This window comes from Gymnoscopelus braueri, assembly GCF_963280865.1.
Source record: "Gymnoscopelus braueri genome assembly, chromosome: 12".
NCBI classification, from domain to species: domain Eukaryota; kingdom Metazoa; phylum Chordata; class Actinopteri; order Myctophiformes; family Myctophidae; genus Gymnoscopelus; species Gymnoscopelus braueri.
The window spans coordinates 17,838,064-17,863,063 of record NC_137614.1 but is presented as its reverse complement, the minus strand read 5'-3'; the positions used below and the strand labels follow the sequence as shown (position 1 = coordinate 17,863,063).

The 25,000-nt window shown below is 42.4% G+C and overlaps 1 protein-coding gene across 2 annotated transcripts in view; it reads right to left on the bottom strand.

Moving 5' to 3' along the window:
• Positions 1–25,000, bottom strand: part of LOC308097705 (TOX high mobility group box family member 2-like) — a 98,214-nt gene that overhangs the window by 59,152 nt on the left and 14,062 nt on the right. For both annotated transcript variants that reach the window (XM_080445677.1, XM_080445678.1), the window contains exon 2: positions 1,554–1,643. In XM_080445677.1, coding sequence (XP_080301803.1) covers positions 1,554–1,643 — 90 coding nt within the window. The remainder of the gene's footprint in view (positions 1–1,553; positions 1,644–25,000) is intronic.

The window sequence follows — 25,000 nt, the reverse complement described above, 5'->3', positions numbered from 1 at the left end:
CGCAGCATCAGATAACTGCAGTGTGGGGGGAAAAAAAGGTCTGGTTTCCTCTAGCATATAATTGGTTATCTTAATGCAATCTACTGCTCTCTTGCCTCTCTGCACAGAATGAAGTACGAAAGAGCAAAGGGATGGGAGAACACACGCACACACACAATACAAAAAAAAAACCTATAAAAAAACGAGGTTGAAGTTTGACTGTTTTCTCGCGGTGACTAAAATAAGTCATTACGAGTGTAGGAAACGTATCAGTCTATTTCCATCAATGCCTTCGCTCTGCTCCTTAGTTGGGAGGAACAAAAGAAAGGTACTGGCAGTTGGTTTGAGTTGTGTCCCACTCAGGCAGGTAATGTGGCTTTGATGTGTACAGTATATGGACTTGGACATACAGTAATAGGCCAGACAGAGGACAATGTTTCAGCTATTCTGCATGCCGAAAAGATTAGTTGAGTTTATTTTATTTTTGTATAGTGTTCAAATCTGTTTCCAATGACATGCATTAACAGAATCATGTGTGCACATCAAGAACAAAAATGATTCTGCCAGCTTACTCTCTAGAGAGGCACTATGCTAAATTAGTAATGAAACAATACCAAGCGACTCAAAATAGAGTCTTTAGCCTAAAGTCAAAAGCTATGAGATGCTTTGTTGGTAATCAACTAATTGAGATCGCACAAATTATTCAGACCTAAAGGACTTAATTGGCCATGTTTTTTTTCTTTGTGGTTATTGTTATTGATTTAGTGAAGTAAAAATGAATTGAGAATTCAGCTAATTAGGAATTCAAAAATCGCCATGGCAGCTTTCTGATTCTTGAAGGGGGGGGGGGGCACATAACTTGTAGAAGCTGAGAGACTGTTATCCTGCTGTCTCTATATGAGAGGGGTTTTTCACACCTTTGCATTTTGTCACACTTACATCTCTCTCATTAATTCATATAACCTCTGGCATCATCACTACAGCACATTCCTGCAGCTGTCCCTGTTTGTGAATGCAAATACATGCACGTCTCAACTACATTGCGGTTTAATTTTTAAAATAATGAGTGTATCTCACGTGTTATGTGTGTATATTATGCCTGTGTATGCATCATATGTGTATTTATGTAGTAAGTGCACTTGTAGGGGGGTTGTACTGTACTGTACATGTATGAGTTTGAGTGAATAAGCCTCTACACAGGGACAGGAATAATCTGTCGACTGTGTGGAGCTCTATAATCCCAGTTCACAGCCTCCAAATACTTCAATATCGATATTGACTGATGATAATATTGTGTTGAGACGATAATATCAAATTATATTTCCGCCCCAAAATGTCCAAAAATTGTGAAAAAAGACAATCTACAAGCATTTTTTATGTCCAAAATACTTATCTAAAAGAAATGTCACCCAAATAAATTAAGTATACTGTAAATTAGGGCTTAAGTGACTAAAACCAGGGAAGGATAACACTTATGCCATATCACAATATCTAAAATCACTGACGATATAGTCTCATATCGCGATCTCGATATAATATCGATATATTGCCCAGCCCTAGCTAGTGTATCTCACCCCAGTGGGCAGTCTTTTCCCTGGGTTGGTGCCTGGGGGTGGGGTACCGTGGAGAAGCCTAACCCCTCGTTCACCAATACTGTACCGGGCCTGTGATTAAGAGAGAGAGAGAGAGAGAGAGAGAGAGAGAGAGAGAGAGAGAGAGAGAGAGAGAGAGAGAGAGACAAGCCGGGAAGGCCGAAAAGAGACAGAGGAGACAAAAGTGGGGAGGGACAAACGAGACGGTGGGGCTTTAGTTTACGAGGTACAAGCTGGTCATTTGTAAAGTAAAATGTCATACCCCCTCCTCCACCCATCCAACCTCCTCCTGAATGCATTCCCTCATTTTCCCTTTCTCCTGTTGCTCTGCGGTTCCCCTAACACCCAGCACACGCGTACAAGGGAGGGGTAAGGAGGGGTAATGACATGAGACTTAAACAGTGACTCTACACAGAGCCGCTCTGGGGGGGGAAGAATGGAGGTTAATGAGCTGACAACCCCTCCGCCCCGAACACGCCTCCTCCCCCTCGCACAGCTCCCCACTCTCCAACACACACTGAGCACATAGATACACACACACAAACCCCCCTAGGAGACAGTGGGGCTGTATGCTGGCACAGAGCCAATGATCTCAGGCCTAGAGAGTAACCAGCGGCCTCATACTGTTTCACTACAGCTGTCTGACTGAAGCTAAACAGTCCTTTGGCTATGAACTATTCTGGGAGATGGGGCTGGGCGATGTGGACAAAATCAAATATTGTGATATGTTTGACTAAATACCTCGATTTCGATGTTGTGATGATAATAGCGTATAGTGGCGAGAATATATATTTTTTTACATTTGGCAAAAATACCAAGCTCACAACATGTGCGGTGCCTTGTGAGCTTGTAGATCAGCTATTTTAGTTATTTTTGAACATTGTTTAAAGTATAAAAGAGGGCATAAATGACTAAAATCAAGGGAAGACGTGACTTGTGCCATTCACAACATTTCCAAAATCCTAGGCGATATCTAGTCTCCAATTTAATTATAGCCAACAACTATCAGGTTAGACACAATCAAACACAGATGCACTTCAATCTTGGCAAGTTTCTCCCTTTGACTTACTGTAACTACAGTGAGAAAAGTACAACATCTCACCATGAGTGTGAACATCTCTTCATAAGACACAGCACCCTCACCACAGAACAGGCCATAGCACAGCATGGTGTGACAAATCCATTTATAGAACATACAGTGAATAGCCAATCATGGCCTCGGAAACAACCCCAAGTTCTCGGTTGTCACGTGGTGTTTTTCTGGGTACATAAGATGTTAACTACAACCGCAGCGGCCTTTGTTTTGCATCGCCAAAAAACCCAATATGAAAAGACGACAAGCGCTCACACTTCACAGTTCTTCTGAGCCAAGCCACATCGTGAGAAAGAGTGAGAGAAAGAGAGAGGAAGGGAGGGAGGGAGAGAGAAGTAAAGTGATAGAGCCCGACGATGTAGACCTGTATGAAAATGATATGGCCTTTTAACAGATGACAAATTAGGTGAGCGCCAGTTAATGTAAACAAACTCCATTTGCGGGAGCTTCCTAAAGGTGAAAAACAAGACAGAGCGAAAGAAGAGGGGCGCCAAAGCACTCAGCATTAGCCTAAAGACAGATGCATCTGTTTGCCAATGAGTCAACCTGAGTGCGTGCGTGCGTGCGTGCGTGCGTGCGTGCGTGCGTGCGTGCGTGCGTGCGTGCGTGCGTGCGTGCGTGCGTGCGTGCGTGCGTGCCTGCGTGCCTGCGTGCCTGCGTGCGCGTGTGTGAACCATGGCTACGTCCATACAGGCCTGCTGCCAGCCTGGCTCAATGTACAGCTCCATTACCCCCCTATTGAGAGAACAAGTGGATCAATCCGACCCACTGGCATGGGGAATACTGAATGTCTGGGAAAAAGCGAGCATAACCATGTGAGACCATGTGAGATGCTAACTTGCAACAGGGGGGGTGGTCCTGTGCACTCTACAATGGAGATGTTTCCCCTTCATTATAGGTCTTGAGGAGGACATCCAGCTGAAAGGGATTAACACAGAAAATACAAAAATACAACTAAAGCTAAATAGAACAGAACAAAACACCAGGGTTGAAAAACGTCCTTGCCTGGAATAAAAGAATAGGACTGAAAGCCAGAGAAGTATTTATCAAAACGCAAGCATGTTTTTTTCATCTTGAAAACAATGGGAGATGAATGGTTAGTCATTAGCGCATGTTGAATCTTTCGAGTGAGTAATTTGTAGGAAAGCTTGTGCATTTTTAATACTCTTAAACTGAAGAGCCCTAAGAACAAAACTCCATAAAATAATAAGCAGCGCTTCACCTTAGCGCAGCGCTAGCCAGGCCTCTCAATTATTTACCATTAATGAATCGCCCAGGGCCATTTTCTTCCTAAGTACAATATCAACCATCCCACTGAGACTGAATCAGCTCACTCAAATACTTAACTACATTTACTCAATTATGCTCGCTGTTCTTAATAAACAGAGACAGGGAGACACAGATAGGCTTTCTGCTCCTTTCTGTATTACATTCTCCTACATTTCAGCGGTCATATTTTAATTTATCAGGGGAAAGAAAATATTGTACTACAAGTGCACAGCTTTCTTCTTTTTGTTTATTTTTTAACTCAAGGTAAAAAATAATTTCTACTGACATACCCATTCATTTAAGAAAATGAGCAGGAGAAAGTCTTGACTTTTCTCCTCTCCTACAACCCTTAGCATTAGTCTAACTCTGAGAGTTTAAAAACATGATCAGCGTAAACCTAACACTCAGGATTTTACCACGTAGCTAGTTTGATCCCACTCAACAACGGTGTGGGAGCATATTCAGTAAAAGGCGCGTTTGCTGCGGTATCTAGCCGCTCTATGTAGCACATACTGTACACAGTAAAATCCTCAGCGTTCATTTAATTCTCACAGGTCCATCTAATTACATTTATACACTCTCAGAGTAAAATATAACCCTCAGGATTTTACAGTGTAGGCCGATTGCCAGGCATCCAGCAGGCTAACACTTCACAGCCAGACGGGCCACCCAGGGCTCTCTCTCTGTGTCACCACTCCACTGATGAGTGCCATCAGCCTTTTAGGCCACCGGTTCCCAAACAGTGGGTCGGGACCCATTTGTGGGTCGCGGATCGATTTTTGTGGGTCGCGGGTAAATATCCCCTTTTTAAATCCCCTTTATTTAAAAAAAGATATATCTTATTTCAAAAGATTTTAAAAAGTTTAAACAAAAAAAAAAACAGCAATTAAAAACAATTCCAAAATGTTTCAAAAGTATTTCATAAATAAAATAAAATAAAAATCTAATAATTTCCATTAACACATCGACCGCCAGAGGTTAATCTCATAATGTACTCACCAGTGCCAAGGTGTTTTTGTTGTTTTTTTGTTTTTTTCATGTCGCCATAGATCTTGTTAAAATCCTTAAGATTGAGATTGAGCCGGTCTGTTTACATCCGCGACATCCCACTGTATCTCCCAGTGAAAACCACGTGTCAAACGGGGCATCCATGTTTGAGTTAGAGCGGATTACGTTAAACAGTGAAATGCGAGGAGAAAAAACTACAGGAAGAGAATTGAGTTTCAGTTTCGTCTGTAGAACGAGGGCGGACGTGATCGTCAAAACCGGATCCCAAATAATTCCGTTTCCGGTCATCAAACCGGAAACGGAAGTGGATCAAAAAAATTCCGAAAGTGCACCCGGACCGCGCATGCGCGAAAAGACCGTGGACCGTAGGGCTACGGTCTCGGCGCTTAACAGTTGGATTTAACGGACCGTAGGACTACGTTCTTGGCGGTTAATGTGTTAAAAAAAATAAAACGGCAAACATATAATTTCTCTTTTGGGTCTTGAGCTAAAAAGTTTGGGAACCACTGTTTTAGGCCGCTGGTTCTCAACGTGGGGTCCGGGCAACGCCAGGGATCCTTGAGGGGGTTCCAGGGGGTCTCCAGCTAAATGACAGTTAGGAACCAAATGCACCCTTACAGAGAGTTAACACTGAGGATCAAATGGGGGTCCGTGGCTTGAAACAAAAAAAGGGTTGAAAATCACATCTTTAGGTGTCCTGTGGGGGAAGCCTAGCAGCAAAGCAGAATACTCTGGGGAGTTGCACCCACAACCTCAACGTAAAGCCAACTCCCTGAACAGTAACCATCACAGGAATTAAAAATATAAGTTCTGGGTATGAGCTCCAGTGGGAATAAAGGTAAGACACACACACACACACACACACACACACACACACACACACACACACACACACACACACACACACACACACACACACACACACACACACACACACACACACACACACACACACACACACAGCTAATGCTAGAGGGGCTAGTAAAGGATGACCTCTCTAACTAACAGGGTATCCAGTTACCTGTGTCTGTACATTTTAATTCCTACAGTATGAATGTGAGACCAGTCATGGTTGACAGCCTCAGGTGTACAGTAAACTCGTTACAGCTTTAATGGTCACAGCCTTTGACTCAATGTAAGTCCACTCCAAAGTACTGCTGTGGACGGTCGGTGGGTGATATGGACAAAATCTGATATCATGATATTTTTTATCTAATACCGCAGTATCACAAGTAAGACGCGCGAACGCGGGAAGCGAACGCAAAAAAAAAAAAAAATATATGAAAAAAAAAGATTAAAAAAAAAGTAACCAATGAAAAAATACAAAAAAAATACAAAAAAAATCTGCGTTAAAAGGAGCATCTTAGAAAAATACAAATTCACTAAAAAAAAACTTTGAATGTTTTTGAACAATTCAACAAAGTGTTTGAAGTGCCTGTTTCACCCACTTCCGGGGGGCGGAGGCAAAATCCGAGGCCGAAGTATTTGTTCGTAGACCCCCACTTAGGGGGGGTAGAAAAAGTTTCGGAGCGATTCGGGCACTTTTCATTTAACATGGGGTTTCAATGGGGAGTTTTTAGGAGCCTTCTCTGGGGCGTGGCTTCCGGGGGAAGGGGCGGGCGTAAACGCAACCTTGACAGGTGTGTTCAGTTTTCAAAGACCTTTCATTTGATGTATGGTACGTCTAAATTGGACATTTACTTATCTCAGAGGAGCTGCAGGCAGGCAGTGAACACAGACACGCACGCACGCACGCACACACACACACTCACAAGCCGAGCACGGTTTCATAGTAAGCTCCACTTGCGCGGAGGCCTCCTTCCGCTGCGTTCGCAAATATTGTGACGATTATATTATTTTATTTAATAATTGTTCAAACATAACCTATCTACAAGCTCATAACGCGTTGCAATGTGATTGTTCAAAGTATTACAATAGGGCTTAAGTGATTAAAATCAGGAAAAGACTACCCTTATGCCATATCGCGACATTACGATATCCAAAATCCCAGATGATATACAGTAGTCTCATATAACGATATCAATTATAATATTGATACATTGCCCAGCCGTACCACGCTTATGAAATGTTGGAACTGTATGGTCAAAGAGGGATGTCTGGAAGATCAACTAAGTGAACCGTATTGCGTAGTGTTAACATTTTACAGGTTCTGGATTTGTTTCCTCGGTTTCTCAGAAGGTTCTAGAACCTAATTTAAGTCTGCAATCTATAAGATGCATGTCCGCCCAGGATTCTAAACCAGGTCTCCTGCATACATTTCTACGGCCTGCTTGTGCATGGGAGATATTGCGGTTTGAGCATCAGGCAATACCTCTTCAACCAGTAATGGTCGTACCCGAACACATGGTGCACATTCCCCAATAAAAGAGCAGGGAGACTACCTCCAACCAGCGTAGCTATGTTAGTTATATTGTATTAACATACCCTACCATACAGATTGATCAGAATAATATTTAATTCACAAAAAAAAGTCCCAGATTGCAGCTTTACGAGCAGAGTCTGCTAAGTGCAGGGCCATGCAGAATTGGCTTCTATGGTATAATGTAAAGCCATCATCTAAGTGAGTGCAAATAGCTTCTACCATCTGTTTGCTAGCTCTATAGGGGATAACTTCATAAGGGTGACTGGGGAAACATGTGCATGTGTGTGTACATGTTTCTGATGTCTCTGCTTTACCTCCCTCTCTATAGATTATGCTCTTAAAAAGCCTTACCTATCCATTCATACCATTTTCTTGTTCTTAACACCGCACTTCTGTCACATGAAAAAGTGTTTCTACTGAAGGTGATATAGGAACAGTTACTGATTCTACAGTTTGAGCTGAGCAAGTGCACAGATGCGGTTTGCCTTCTTGATCGTGTTTTTTTTTCTTTGTGTATTGTGTGTTTGGAGATACATGAATGAGATGCATCTGCAGATACACATTTTATTATTTTATTTAGAGTAGCCAATTATTTTGACCCTTTTTTTTCTCCCAATGTAGTCTCTATGCCTATTCATTCCTCCCCACACATGTCTTGCCACTTCTATTTTACTCTACTGGCTCACCTGCCAGTGAGGAGCCCCCACCGGGAGTGCCGGATCCGTCCTTCTCCTCCCGTTCAACATTCCCCGCCCCAGCCTGTGGTAGACGCTCGGCCAAACCACATGCACCACAGTGGATTCAAACCACTTGACTCTGCGGTGGCGGGCAGGTGACTTTACCCCTGCGCCACCTGAGCGCCCTCAATGCCATCCATTTAACCACATGAACCTATTCTATGGGCAAACATTCAGCAAAAAATTGCAGATACAAGTGTGTTGTGTTGCGATGCGTTGTGAGCTTGTAGATAAGCTATTTTCAATTAAGTGATTTGTTGTAGAGGGAAAAAGGAGCAGGCCAAGTATAAAGCCCTGGGGGACCCCGTTCAACTAAGTACATACTGTAGGGTTTCATCAGTTAAGAGTCAACTGTACACAGCAAAATTCCTCAGTGTGTATTTATATTTTATTTTACACACTTAGGATTTTACATTGTACCGTAGAATAGCTAACAACAGTAAAACAAAACAACAAAATAAAAACCTTGTAATCACCATTCAAGTAAATACTTGTTGTCTACAGTCTTCATTCATCCACTGTTTGAGGAGAGCAGTTCAAGACTGACTAGCTTTCACTCAGTTACATGCTATTGGAATGCAACCGATGGATTTTGCTATAACTGCACCAACGCAAAATTAAAGTGGAAAGGATGCCGTTCCTAGACAGCTGCTAGCTGTAAATTCCTATCTGAGTATAAAAAGGGGGGTGGGGGGGAAAGACTGTGAAAGAAAACATATACTATTTTCATTTCAACTGCTTTAGGGATTAAGGCTCGGAGCGCTAGAAAAAAAAATGCATTAAAATAATCCACCATTTGCATGTTTTATCTCACAAAGGAAGCACACACACACACACACACACACACACACACACACACACACACACACACACACACGCACACCAACCCCCACTCTATCTCTCTCCTATTTCCCCTCCCCCACCCTGGGTGAGTTCACACACCCACACACACACACACACACACACACACACACGTAACAGAAACATACACAAATGTCTCTGCACACAGGGCAACGCATACACACTATCATCAAACACACAAAGACATATATGCAAGCAGACACACATATACAGTCACACGCACAGGCTCACACCCATGCAGACGCACTTACGCACGCACACACACACACACACACACACACACACACACCGCACACGCACACACACACACACACACACACACACACACACACACACACACACACAGAGATCAACCTGCTGCCATCTGCTCTGTGCGCTCAGTACAATCCTTGCAGAATACATTATTCACTACAATACATCACATCACATTCCCTCAATGTCATAGCCTTGTGCTGGGGAGGAGAGAGAGAGAGAGAGAGAGAGAGAGAGAGAGAGAGAGAGAGAGAGAGAGAGAGAGAGAGAGAGAGAGAGAGAGAGAGAGAGGGTGAGAGAGAGAGAGAGAGGGGGGGGAGAGAGAAGGGGGGGGGGGGTGGGAGGAACACACAGCAAAACAGCTATTGTACTCTCCAGGCAGAGATAGAGGAATAGACTAGAATAGAGAGAGGGAGAGAGAGAGAGAGAGGGAGAGAGAGGGGGGGGGGAGAGAGAGAGAGAGAGAGAGTGAGAGGGGGGGGGGAGAGAGAGAGAGAGAGAGAGTGAGAGGGGGGGGGGATTTGCACCCTTGTATTACGGCACAGTAGCAGAGAAAATTAAACACAGTTTTGATTTGGTTTTCACGTGAGACATGGTCGTCAGTAAAGCTGGCAGTGCACAAATGTAACCAAATGGACCCTTGCGGGTCCATTTGGTTACATTTGTGCACTGTCAAAGCTACAAATGGATACATTTAATTACTTACTGTGTAGCTGTAACTACCGTGTGTTGCCACATCTGTGGGTTGGCACACAGATGAATTGCAGTGGCAAAGCAAACGGAACCAGCTGGCTGGCCCACACTACACCACTGGACGCCATGTTGTTTTCCCTAGGACGGCTGGGGGAGGACTCGACTTGTGATTGGCTGAGGCGGGGATAGGCAGCGCTTGATTCGCTTCATGTGATAAAACAATTCCGTCTATACCACAGCTTGCCAACTCGGACGGCGCTTTCGTCGGCCTCTTGGCCACGGCAACTCGCTCCCATACCGGCTCGCTCGGGCCGCCCGTGAGCCTTAAACCTACGTTGGCGGCACGCCTGCCTCGGTGAGGTACTAAAAACAAGCGCTCCTCTCCCACAACCATACTAATAGCCTACTGAACACATTCCCCTGTTATTTATTCACACTAAATTACTCTACTGTATGGAGCCCGACCTATGCCAGATTGTTGGGTCCGATCCCGAGAGTCCTAGCGCACAGATTAAAAAAGTCAAATAATTACACATTATAGGTCCCAGGTTCGATTCCAGCCATCAGCAATGTGTCGAAGTGTCCCTGAGCAAAACACTTAACCCCTAACTAGCCCCTCCGCGCTCCTCTGTGGGCAGCATTCAGCTGGGTGAAGCTGAAACTGAATTTCCCCCGCGGGATGAAAAAGGGCTGAAAATAATTTAAAAGATAATAAATAACGGTCTGGCTCTACTGTACGCATTCATCTGTTACGCTCACACGCTTTCATCTGTCATTCAGCCAAACCTAATGTTTCAACTTGGTGGCTCGACAACGGCTGACCCCCAATTAACCTCCATGGGATTGCAAGGCTCAGCGAGTCTTGGTCAACGTGTCCATCTGAAACCCACAGTGTAAACCACACAAGGTCACCTTAATTTTTTTTGGTGCTACGTTTTCACTATGTGCTATGTGTAACTATAGGTGTTCTGGCACACCAGAACCCTTGCAGAATACACTTACAGCACCAAAGCGTTTTTGGTTGTTTTTGGTTTTTGCTGTGAGATGCTTCCTTAGAATAAAACGCAAAAGGAGAAGCTCAGAAAAACTCAGCACTGGTTCATCTTCACGGTCTCAGGAGGCTTTTAAAAGCAGGACACGTGACCCCATGACTGCAGGTGCTGTGATTATAGCCAATAGGAATCCACTGACTGGAGCCATGGTTTGCCTGTCCAAACAGCCATTTGAATGAGAGAATCTTGCTGTGTCAGACACTTGCCTTCCCAGCGCTCCTCTCTTCCCCACCACTCTCGTTTTTCCCACCCTCCTCTCCTCCTCTCCTCCCTCCCTCCCTCCCTCCCTCCCTCCCTCCCTCCCCCGTGCCCAGATGCTCTCCTGGCTCATGTCTGTGTTTGGGCTGCAACTGCAAGGGGTCACCGCCTGCCTTGTTCTCACACGTGGAGCCTGTGTGTGTGTGTGTGTGTGTGTGTGTGTGTGTGTGTGTGTGTGTGTGTGTGTGTGTGTGTGTGTGTGTGTGTGCGTGCGTGCACGCAGAGAGAGAGAGAGAGCATGCAAGAGAGGCCAACACAATCTCTGTGGTACATGAATGAGTGTGTGCACGTGTACTGTACTGTATGTGTGTGCGTGTGTCTGCGAGCTAGAACAGGCATGTGTGCCGTGCTCAAGTGTGCGTGTTTGTGTGTGTGTGTGAGTGTGTGTGTGTGTGTGTGTGTGTGTTTGTGTGTGTGTGAGTATGCCTTTATCCCTGTGTGTCTCCATTTCCCACAAGTGTGTATGTCTGCCAGCTTGTGTGCGACTGCATTTCTGTGTGTATGGGAAAGCCTGTCTGTGTGTGTGTGTGTGTGTGTGTGTGTGTGTGTGTGTGTGTGTGTGTGTGTGTGTGTGTGTATGTGTGTGTGTGTGTGTGTGTGTGTGTGTGTGTGTGTGTGTGTGTGTGTGTGCGTGCGTGCGTGCGTGCGTGCGTGCGTGCGTGCGTGCGTGCGTGCGTGCGTGTGTGCGTATGTGTATGTGTGTGTGTGTCTTGGTAGCTCAGTGCCAGGTCTCTCTAATGAGTCTGTCAGGCGCTGTTAGCGACGGCGTGCTCCCCTGGCTCAGCGCGCTCCTACAGACACACTGTGATTAGCCGGGCCAACAGCACGCCACCGGGCCAGATTAAACACTCACCACACCGCCAGGGAGCACACACACACACACACACACACACACACACACGCGCACGTTCAGCAAAGAGCGGAGCAAATTCTCACACCCACAAGTCCCACCACTGTGAATATGACACAGACACTGACACACTCGCAACTTCAACATCATCTGGATTACTAGCCTGCTTTGGTACAGTATCTCATTATCTGCCCTCCTGAACGGGGACAGGTGACAAAAAAAAAAGCAGTACAGCAGCACATGTAGTGTAAAGTTATGAAAGACGTTTATTGAATTCCATATGGGCCACGTGTCAACATAATGTAAACTATGTATGTACAACACACAGAATAATGTGCGTTGTGTATACATACGCACAGTATGAACTGCTTAAAAGTTTTTCAACCAAAAAAGGTTTTTGTTTGTTAAAAGTCAGAGTTCCGCTCCGCTCAACAACGAATGGGGTTTAAGTGTGACCGAGGGGGGAAATTCTATTCTATTCTATTCATTAGAAACCTGCATCGTCTGTCTCCCTCCGCTGACTCCTATGAGCATCACTCAGCATTAGGACGGCTCCTCCTGCCGCTAACAGCCTTCAACATCTTCATTAACACATTAAGACCGGGAACTTTGGGCTATTCAAAAATATCAGATATACAAGCTCATGTTTAGAAAGAATCGTGAAAATGTGTGCAAATCTTTGAATATGTACTGTGTATTCTTTTAAAGCAAAATTGTTTTACTCAAATCTTTGCTTCTGTGGATTCTATAAATGTTATTTTGGGACCACCCAAAATTATATGTATTTGGCCGCGGACCCCCATCTCAAAATATTTTGTTCCAGGGACCCCCACCAGAAGTAAAGATTCGAGTTAAAAATGTATATATATTAAAAGATTAGCACACATTTTTGCAATAGTTTTTTTTTACAAAAATAGCAGATCTACAAACTCATAGCGCGGCACTCGGTGCCACGCTATGAGGTTGTACTGTATATCTGCAATTTTTTGAATAGCCAAAATAAATCTAAAAATTACACGGATGCGCTCCCGGTTTGAATTGGTTAAAGCGACATGATCCACTAATTACAGGTAATTACCCTTTAATGAGCAGCTCAGATGAATGAGCAGATATGTAGAGGAGGACAGGCCGCAGGACACATCATTTCTCACCGCTCAAGGGCCAAGTGTTAGCGCTGATCAGCTGTTACAGTACTGTCCCTGAACGTGAGTGTTAAGCCCCCATTATACTTGGTTGCACGCCAGTGTCGCGCGCGCCAACAATAGCCCGTCTACATTGCAGTGTGAGCTTGTAGATCTGGTATTTTTTGAAGCGCGACATGAGGTGCAACCGATTATACATCGAGCATTAGGGTTGTTGAGGACAGATGTGACTGCTAATTAAACCTCTATTTAAAGAGTGAAATAAACCAATAATAATATCGAGTATTTTTGTATGCGTCTTTCTAGTGGACGCAAATAGTATTTCTGACCATGAACCAATGCCTGTTTAGTTATTTTAAATGTTTATTTTATCCAGCCCCAGATTAACACATAACAACTGCTACGTTGCCCATTACAAGCACAGACTGGCCCTGTCATTTGGGCCAGGTGCCTTGCTCAAGGGTACTTCAACAGTTACAGATTTTCGATTTGGACTTCCCCGGTCTCGTTTTCTTTCGGAAATTGGGCATGATTAAAAATAAGTCTTTTGACAGCAATTAACAGCATTGAAATGCTGTTTCTTATCTCTGGGCTGCAGAAGAAAAGTCCCTACATGAAGCCACCATCCAGCAACTTCCACCCGCTTTCTCCTTTACTCTCTCTCTCTCTCTCTCTCTCTCTCTCTCTCTCTCTCTCTCTCTCTCTCTCGTGCCAAGTGGCCTATTTTTACTCCTCTGTGTGGCACATTCAGGGTTTTCCTTGTCACCACCACACATCCTGTCATCGTTGTATTGGTTGGTAGTACAGTTAGTCAAGAGGCCCAGAATCCACCTTCTCTAACAGTCTCTCTCTGATGTGGTCAAAGATCTTTATCTTTGCATAAGGTGCTGTGCCACTTAGCTTCGTCTGTCACCATCTTGAGAGCATCAGCGTTAACCACTTTCAAGCTGCTGTCCCTATTTTCGGCATGTTTTTTATAGCAAAAATAGCAGATATACAAGCTCATGATGCTTATAGATCTGCAACTTTCACCACACTACACCATCGTAAAATAGGGTTTAAGTGGTTAATGATGGATACAAATCTGAGATCTACTTATTGAATGTAGTTGGTAGCATAAACACTTGAAGTACTTTCGGCGTTAAGAAAATAATTATGCAACAAAATAACTTTGACTATTGTTTCTTTCAACATTTATTTATAGCATTATGGAATGATACGCATAGAATATTTCTTGCCTTTTCTTAGTATTTGTTGCATTTGAAATCTATTTTTCAGTTGATCGAGGGCCACTGGATCTAGAATGTAACATAAATAACCCCTTCGTTTACAATATGCTAATCCAATCACCAAACCCCAGTTCATTCAATTTGCGGCCTAACAGTGACGTGCTCACCCCCCCCTCTCCGCACTAAAGCATATTTATCATGACGGCATATGCCCCAACACAGCACTGCCTCTCTTCTCCAGCTCAAATATGCACAATGTGATATACTGTACATAATGTGGCACAATGGCGTAATTGTGTTTTGTTGTTTTTTTCCCCCAAAGGGAAAATATGTGCGGGAAGCAGTGACATATCTGTACAGGATGTATGGTATATGCTCTGGAGCCTCAGTGGGCTCTCCTACAGTAGTTGTCTAGATCAGTGGTTCTAAAAGTGGGGTCCGCAGACCCCCAGGGGTCATTGAGAGGGTTCCAGGGGGCCCCCAGCTAAATGTGTTAATATAGCATACAAACTTAATTGTATCCACTTTGGACAAAATTAAATCTTATTCATAAAAAATAAATTAAAAAAATTACAGAGTGCCGCTTTAAACCCTGTCCTCAAGGAGGACATTAAAAGTACAGTATCTGCATTCTTTTTCTCTTTTTTTTATAACTTTATTTATCGTTTTTCAGATTTATCATGTGGGCAGCAATCGACAGTGCTGTCCTCAATCTATAACCCCGCCCCCGCCCCGATTGTATCCACTTTAACCCTATTTTGTACTTCATCTACTCAGGAATAGCTGATCTACAAGCTCACAATGCGTCTGAAATTGTCCTAATTTGCAATAGTCTAGAAACATTTTAAAAACACAAATGGGGGTCCCTGGGCACAACATCTCTGCTAATGGGGGCTAAATGCATATGAAATATATAGAGGTCCTTGGCATGAAAATGTTTGAGAAGCACTGGTCTAGACGTATTGTACGCGATCCACTTGGTTTCTGTGTTTTCTGTGCTGCACGTTCGTTGTCTGACCTCAGATATACCAGTGTTTATTGGCATTCTTAGAGGTTTTGTTTTTATGTCAAGCCATATTTTACTTCTTATTTTTTTTCCTTCTGCTCCGCTTTTCTACAATGATCTTTAATGACACTCCATTCTGCAGGGCAACACTGTACAGTAGGACCATATATTTCCAAAACCATCCCGAATGGGTTCCAGATGTACGTGAGTGGATGAAATTCTTTTATGGAAGAAAAATATACATCGGGACTTAAAATGATAAACAATGGCATGCCAACAGACTGCACTAGGTTAACTGTCCTCTTTGTACAGTACTGTAGTACGCAGTCTAACGCACAGTGCTCCTTTTGTTCTGCCACTCATTGCTTACGTTACTGTAGAGCACTAATGCACACAGATCAATAGCATACTTTCCATTTCGACACAACGGTGCCGATGTACTGACGAACAGTTGGAATTGATCCCCGTCCTGTCAACACTAAGTTGTGGCTGCTTATGTCTTTTTCTGCTTCACGTTTATCAGAATAAAGCACAGAAATAAGAAAAACGTGACTGTGTTGAGAGATGAACATGATGTTTATAGACTGCAGACTGTGAACTGTGGCCATGTTCACAGTTCACGCCCCCTCTGTACTCGAACATGGCTTTGAAATGTCCGTTTTAGCTAAATGAATCACCGGATGATGATGTGAGGGCGGACGGTTGACGGAAAATTGAAGTGAAAGAAGAACACAGTAAAATCCTTAGTGTTAATTTAACTCTGAGTGCAAAAATGAACCCACATGGGGTAAGGGTACATTTGGGTTCAAGGGTAATTTTTTATACTGAGTCTCAGAGTTAAATTAAGACTGAGGATTTTACTGTGCCGGCACAGCACGTGAGGATCAAAAACGAACACCTGGCCCATTCACATAAATTGAATTTAAGACTTTCTGTCAATTCCAGCAGATTTATGTTTTATGATGGAAAAATAACATCATACCGGCTCAAATGAAACTATTTCTTGCAGACGGCCATGAAGCCGTGACAGTCATAAAACATGTTAATACGCCAATAAACCGATCGGCCTGAAATGTAAAGAAATCAGAAAACAAACAATGCATGTCGCCCGTCGGGTCTTGAACAAACAAACCCCTAGAAAATCAATTTCCTCCCCCACAGGACATCCACCGCATGCTAGCAGGTTTTACAGCCACTGCTGAAACGTATAAAAACACACAGAATGTTTTGAATCTGCACCGCTTGTCTCACAGCACAGTCTGAAAAGAGTAATTGCATTAAGTTGTTGGAACTGTCTGCTCTAGTCTATGAAGGTTACTGGATATGTTACTTTACATCAGGAATTGATTCATCCAAGAGATATTTTGAGTCACCGGATTTTGTAAGACAGAGGTTCAAAGTTAAAATTGACAAACATGATTTATTTTTATCTCCTTTTTTTTTTACCATGCGACAAGTTTCTGGTGAGGAAACATAAATTCAAACCATATATGTCAGCTTATCCCTTTCAGACTGACACGTTGCAGTGGACTGCACAGTATGTTACCGTTAAGACTAAAACAATGAACTCCATCGTTCTAAGCCTCTGGTCTCTTCTTTCAGCTGTTGTGTAAACCAGATCCTGAAACACTACACTGTGGAATGGAGATCAATAATATTGGATGTAAACAGGCTTCTGTTTAGCTAGCAGTCATATCGTGGCCTACATATTACATAAGTCTTTTTTTAATGGTAAAATCTATGACATTGGCAGCATTTTGTTATGAAGCCCACATAGCAACAGCAAATGGATTACAGTACAATACGTAGTAGGTACCTTGTACAGAATGTACACTGTACCAAGGTAGAGTAAGATGTTTTATACAATACACAGCATCTGCTCGGTTTGATTAACTAAACCCCCTCAGCCTCTCTGTAAAGTGTATAAGGGAGAAGCAGAGAGAGAGAGAGAGAGAGAGAGAGAGAGAGAGAGAGAGAGAGAGAGAGAGAGAGAGAGACCCCACTAATCTCATTACTCTCTCTTCCTGGCAGACAGAATATTCATTTCTTTGTGGCAATCGGCAAGAGGGAGGTGAAGGAGGGGAAAAAAATTCAATCACACGTCCCACCATTTCATTTTCCATGTAATTAAATCAGTTAAACGTTATAAAAACATGTAAACTCCGTCAATGACTTTGAGCCATTTGCATTTTTAATCAGGCCAGATTAATTCTAATAAGCGAGTCTGAGGCTGAGGCGATGACGGAGTGGGCTTATTGTGTGTCTGTCACACTCGCTTAATTCTGCCATCACGTCCCACATCCTATTATGCTAATTGGCCTTTTTATTAGGCTTTATTTCTCAATCAACAACCAGCCATGGCTATTAAGTAATAATCTCTGATTAGTGCACTTTCCACCTTCAGCACTGCAGAAGTTTTCCGACAACACTAAGGGTCCATTTGGTTCCAATTGCACACACTCAGGGTTACAGACATGTGAGGGTCCATTTGGTTACTAACTATCACTCATTTAGCTGGATCCCCTGGAACCCCCTCAAGGACCCCTGGGGGGGGGTCCGGACCTCACTTTGAGAACCACTGGGCCATGTGCTCGGCATAGTAAGGGACGGTCAAGAGGCCACTTGTAATGGATGGTAAAAACCTGGCAGAGAGAATAAAACAAACACCACAGTTTGTGGAAATGGATATTGTTGCTCAACATAGCTGATACGTTCAGCCATTTCCTCTCCCCGTGTCTCTCGAGAGTCATCCGACAATTCAATCTCAGGAGAAACTAGGATTGTTATCTCGTAGGAAGATACCGCTACGAGCACACAGAGGATGTGTCCACAGATCACATAGGGTACGTGTCTCAGTCCAGAGGCATTGATAGCGCCAATGGAGAATGAGCATTTACATGTACAGCTATTCCTTGCCATTATACACAGCCACTGTAGGTGTAGCATGTAGGGCTATACACGAATTACAGGAAGTATTATAAAACCAACATCAACCACATGAACCCTGTCGTAATTTCTGGGGGTGAACCTTCGGGGGAAAATCCCATGCCTACGAGCTTGTAGATTGGCCATTTTCAGCGAAGAGATTTGGTGTAGAGGGAAAAAAGGGAGGGGGGGGTCCATTAGGGGGACGTCAATGACGTCTATGAGTTTAAGTGGTTAAGTGAATCCTTCCGCCAATGAATTAAATTGGGCTCTCTTTGAGTTCCGTGCCCAAGATAATCATGATAATCATATCATGACTTTGTAATTATTTATGAACCACAGTACGTTTTCATTATTGCGATCCACAAGAAGGTCTGCTGTCAAGTTCATCGTTTTTTTATCCCCATGACATCAGTTCAAAGGAAATAAAAACACATCTTCCACATCCTAAACCTTGCAGAGCAGCGAACAACAACTACAGTACCTGACAACCTCAATCATGCCTCCAAATCGCTGCCTCAGCACCAGTGGTACAATACCAAAGAGAAGCGCCCACATGTAAAACTCTGGCAATCACTATTATGTCCTCATTGCGGCTCATGCAAAGAACTAGGACAGAGAATGCCAGCCTCTCCTCACCACTTGTCCCACTGCGGTGTCAACTGTGCGGTCAGGGACATTTTCAACCAAGTCACAATGCAGTAACTCTAATAGCCATGTGGTATTTCTTTGAAATAGTGTCTGTGTCAAACAGGAAATGTATCTTCAGCCTTTAGAAACACTGCAACGACAGTTATCTTGCGGCCACAATCTAAATGTAAAATAGGGTTAATGTTTTCTCAAAAGAGTGTAATCAAATGTAACCATGCAACACTGGCAGGAAAAAGGAAATTGGAAAGTAAAGGTAGAACTCCTCTAGCCTTGACAGAGTGCATCACTATGCATGATATTTAAAGGGCTTCATTCAAGAATAACTCAAGAATGCCAGACTTCCATTTGTTTGTTTTTGGGGTGGGGATGATTAGCAGCATGGGTTCTAATCTTTCAGCAGCACAGTATCAACAATTAACCCGGCCTTGAGAAACAAGGTCTAGAGATGAAACAATAACATCAATGATAAAAAGAAATCAGTAAATATTTTACCCAAATCTAACATGCGACTTCCATATTTGCATAGTTAAAGCAATAATTAGCGAATTAAAAGGGTTTAGATACACCCTGATCGAAAAACATCAATGGAATAAAAAAGGCATATTAAAGCGCTATTGTGTAATTACTTTAGTTTTTCTTTGTGTCTGGTTTGACAAAAATTTTGACCTCAAAATTGAATTTCACCCCAGAGCAAACAGACAGGCTCTATTAGCTCAGTGGTAGAAAATGTCAGCACTTGCGCAGGAGACCTGGGTTCAAATCCGGGGTAGAACAGGAAAGTTACATAGTGCAGCTTTAAAAGCAATTATTGTCCTCTTTACGCATCCATTTGCTAGCAATCTCCCCATAAAACTTTACAAAAGAGACTGGAAATATTTAACATCCAGTTGGACTTATCACCCAGTACCACTCTTACCAACTAAATATTTAAATTGGCTTAAAAGTGCTTGGCTTTTCACTAGAGTAGACCAACACAGTTACTGAATACATAAACAGAAAGAAAAAAGAAAAAATCTATCTATCTAAAGATTTTTGGCAATTTTGCCAGTTGATATAAATACATGAACGAGAATCTCTTTGCGCCTTGCTATGCAAAATCTATTTTCAACTGAACTCACTTTCAGACCTTCTGAACCACTTACTGTAATGTCTCCTTTTAATATAAGGGATCTTAGATTTTGATTCTCTATAGTGTGTAGTACATACTATTGGTGGGACGATATATCGATATCCCGATATATCGCGATACTTCCTTCTTTTCTTTTGTGATACGTTGTTTTTCCGACTCTGCATTTGTGTGATGATGATTTTGAACTGTTTGGTGCTATTTTATGTGTTTATGAATTGAATACAAGGACTATCGTGATATATCGTTGGTGAAATGTCATGCAATATATCGTGATATCGCAATATATCGAATATCGTGATATTATTGTTATCGAGGGCCTAATATCGCCACAGATATCGTATCGAGAGATACCCATATCGTCCCACCCCTAGTACATACGTGTAACTGTACATTTTCACTTTCTAATGTGAACACACACACACACACACACACACAGTTTCCCTTAAATGCTTAAATGTTCTGCATTACTGTGCAGGTATGTCCATTTTATGTTCCTCTCTTGTCTTTAATTGTACCAGTCTTTGTTGAGTTGAGCAGTTCCTTCCAACTCAGTTGCAGTTCCTTCATTTCTGTGATCTAACAGTATTTTCTATGAACCCCTCTCCTTTCTGTTGTAATCAGACCTGTACTATCAGTTTTTCCTTCTATTTTATCATTTGTAATGTATGCGCATAAATTGAAGCTGAGTTAAAAGCACATTTTTGATTGACATAAAGCTTTAAACAAACAATTCTCAATTGTTTACCAGCGCAAACAAACACTGTACAGCCTCTCAGTCTCAACACATGCAAAGCTCAAGTGTAGCTGTCATATTGTCACTGTCAAGCAGAAACCACTCATCTCCGTATCTCAACTGTTTAGGTTATTTTCGTAAATTAATTCCCTACTTGATCATACACAGTGTCTCACAAAAGTATCAAACATAGCAGATCTAAAAAGTGTCACATCGTGATGCGTTTTGAGCTTGTAGATCTGCAATTTAGTTTTATTTGAATCCTGAAAAGTAACAGTTTTGGACATATGAGATTTCCAACTGACAGCAACAATATTCTTCTTCTGTTAGTCTTTGTATCAAAAGAGGTACAATCAAGGCATTTGTGTATATGCGTGCAGGTGGAGAGTAGCCTACACACTACAAGCAATATTGTGCCGTACCATGCAGCAATTGTGGATTTGCTGTAGGTGTTTTCCGTACTCTAACATTATACTCTCTGCTAGATTGTCAGCTTAGCAACTTAAGCCCTACAGTATATACTTCCCTGTATGAAAAATTGCTGATCCACAAGCTCACAATGCGTCACATTCCGTTACGTTGTGAGCTTGTAGATTGCAGATAGCTGCAGATCTGCTTTTTTACTTCTTTTTTTTCTTTTTTTTTTTTTGAATTTGGAAACATTTCGAAGTTTTTGCCCATCACGACATGCCCAAAATAATGGATGTCAGGTTGAAAGTGGTTACGGTGTAACCATCTGTTGTGTTTTAATGTTTCCCTTCATTACACTATCATGAATGGACAGTGAACTTTGCAGTGATCCCAGTGGCATTACATAGACGTGAGGTATTGGACTCAAATTGGAACGTCAAGCCTTGGTTAGATTTGAAAGGCCGGGGGAGAGGTTTATAACCAAGGTTAGTAATGTATGTGTGTGTGTGTGTGTTGGGAGGGGTGCAAATTATTTCAACAGGAGGCACCATGCTGCAATAGTAGATTGGGACTTTAAGGCTTACAGTGGCTGGCTCTCCTCTCAACAAAGTGCTTCATCTCACTCATATTCTTGACTGTGAAAGGCATTGGCTAAATTTAGCCGTGGAGAGCGGCGGGCTGTCAATGCTGATTCAGCTGGACAGGTACAGGGAAAGTGTATTAATTTTCTCGTAAGAGAGGAAAGTGCTTTTCAACGTTTCACTACCCCCTCACATCACTTATATCCCTGTACATTAACGCCTCTTTTTCAGAAGTCTCTATTTTATTTTATTTTTTTAGTGTCAGAGAGACAAATTGATTGATTTTCTCCAACCCAGACAGACATCCACAGATCAGGCCAAACGTTGAGGCTTGTTAGAATGAAACAAACTTGACATGTGTTCAGTAAGTATATACAAACAGAAAAAGCATGCAGTTTCTAATCTCTCACTCATGTTTTATGTCACTAAGTTCTCAACAGTCAGTGCACAGTCATAAACAACCATAACACGTGCAATTTCACCTACGGCACACTTACAGTAATAAGTCAAGCTATTGCTAACCTCTTGCCTTTTCATTTTCAAAGTGAGGCATCGCCATTTACATATTATTTGCTATATCTCTAATGGGGACTTTTTGCGGCCCACCCATAGGGGTCGGATGGGTGGGTCACGTGCATTTTTAGAGCATGGTTATATTAATGATCAATCAATCAATGGAATTAACATAATATAGCCTACTATAAGTTTTTATTTATGGGTATCACAATGAAAACTAATTGTTAAATGTTTTAAAGAAAACATTAGACAATCTTTTTCATATGTACTGTATGCTATATTATTAAAATAGTGGTGTTTTGCCAATTAGGGGCCACTTGCAATATCCTTAAGGCCCACCGATTGAGAATGGCTGGCTTAAGTGGTTAATAATTTCCCTCTTATGCATATAGAAGGTGAATGTTACTATGGGGATGCGGCACGTTTCACCGTTCCATTGTGGTGAGAGGGAACAGCTGTCTTTACCTTTGGCAGGCAAACACGCTCATTAAGGGCGGCCATGTTTGTTTTTGTGCCCGATACCTAGCCCTAAGCAAACACTGCCCTATCTCCTCTCAGCAGACCTCTCAGTCTCAACATTTCCTTCCCTATTGTGGAGGGAGGCCCTGGTGCATTGAGCCAACCGTGAGCTCTGGCCAAGATGCCAGTGGCTCCCAAAGAATGCGTGGTTAATTGGGAAATTTAGTCGAGGTTCAGGCTGCTGAAATGCCGAAATGTAGCTAGAGCATTGCAGAGATGCTATGAATGTTGTGTATGTGTTACATGCGTAATGTATGTCATTATGCCGTCTTGATATCACATCTTGTGGTATGTTACAACAAAGCCTTCTTTGTTTCTTGTGTGGTGGAAAGTAATAAAGGGTTCATTCTTTTGGAGTGTTCATAGCTAACACTAAAATTGGGAGTGAAAGGTTTCATTCACATATTTTCTCCACTTACAGTGCTGTTCATGTTTTGAAATACAAGGCAGGTTGAATTCATAACACTTTGACAAAAAATCCTTTTAAGAGGCAAAATATTGAATGTCATTCCATTATTGGAAACTGAAATCGTATGACCACTAACCCAGAAGGCATTCACATTAACTTACACAAAATGATAGTAACACGATTTCTTTATCTTTTTCGGGGGGGGTTAATCTGTACCATTTTCTTCATAGAGAGCATTTTTCAAGAAGAGTAGTAGCTGTCCTCTCCGAAATGCATTCACTTATTTGATTTCATCCCTTTTCACCGTTTGTCAGCCCCAAAGTCACAATGCATTGTGAAATGAGTCCCTAATGTGGAGTAATGAGGCTGTCATGGCAAAGCAATCTCTGCTTGTTTGAGTTTGACTCATGTCGTAGATTCAATTAAATCAGCTGAAGTCAAACTGGCCGCAGGCCAGATCGGTAATGGGTGACCTCATTCAAACAATGCTCTGACATATTGAAACAATAAGAGCAAGGGCCTTGAGCCAGTTGCAAAAGCAAACTCCACTCAACTCTAAAGGCGATATGCTAGAAAAATGACGGTGCGGTAACACAAGTGTTTGTGAAAAATTCATACGGTAATGTGTCTTTAGGGGTGCTTGTGTGCTCCGTCTCTCTCTCTCTGTCTTAGTGCCAATATCAGTGCTTGTGTAACCCCTCATGGGGTTGTACCGTATGGGGCAATCCGTCACTTTTGGTCTAGGCGAACACGCATCACAGTCAATTTTAATCACAAATACTTAGCACAGTAGGCTATCATTTTTAGGTATAAATGCCTAAAAACGAGCTTCGCTAAGCCAATCATCTGATATCCGATAGATGGAAGGTAAACAGCGCAGTCATTTATATGCCTAAGCACATAAAAGCTCTCAAGGAAGGAATTTTGACGTTTCCTGTGTATATGTTAATTGCAAACAAAATCGCTGGAAGGGACGTGTTAAAACCATCTGACATATTTTAACACAGCTGGTCTACGTCTTTGCTTTTTCTTTTTTCTTCTTTTGGAAGGGGTGGGGGTATTTGCCCACACAAGTCTAAACTGATTTATTTGGATGTTAAAATGCCTGGAATCTAAATCATGATACAAACACTCCCAAGGCTATGTAAACATAATCTCCCCAGCTCCAATCTACATCCATGTATTCTGTAATATCTTCAATGCCAGGGAGGCAAAAGCACTTCTCACTTTAAGAAGGATCTCCACTTCCATTCAATTACTGGTGCAAGGCACGACTACTGCATGTTCAGGAGCTTAAGGTGTATTCTTCTCACAACATCATTGACGATATGATCCCTACTACACTTTAAAATCCTAGGTGTTCATTTAAAGATGCTGCAAGTGATATTTTTTGGTTAAAATAAGTGTTAAATAGCTTAAAAGTAACTGTTCAGTTACAGGCAGTAAACAGAAAATAAATGTTCACATCAGCAGGAGAGAGAACTCATACAGGATACAGGATAAACAAGTGAAATTGGAAGTGATGACAATTAGCAGACAAAATTGGAACTGGAACACTGTACAATCTAAGCTGGTGAATGGGTTCTCTCTCCTGATTGAATGAAATTGGTGAACCAGCTGAAATTTTATTTTCTGTTTATTAATGAGCTTGAGAAAAAGGGAGACCCCTGTTGCTGAACAAACTCTATTACTATCATAATGTAGAGCTTTAGACTTTTGAGA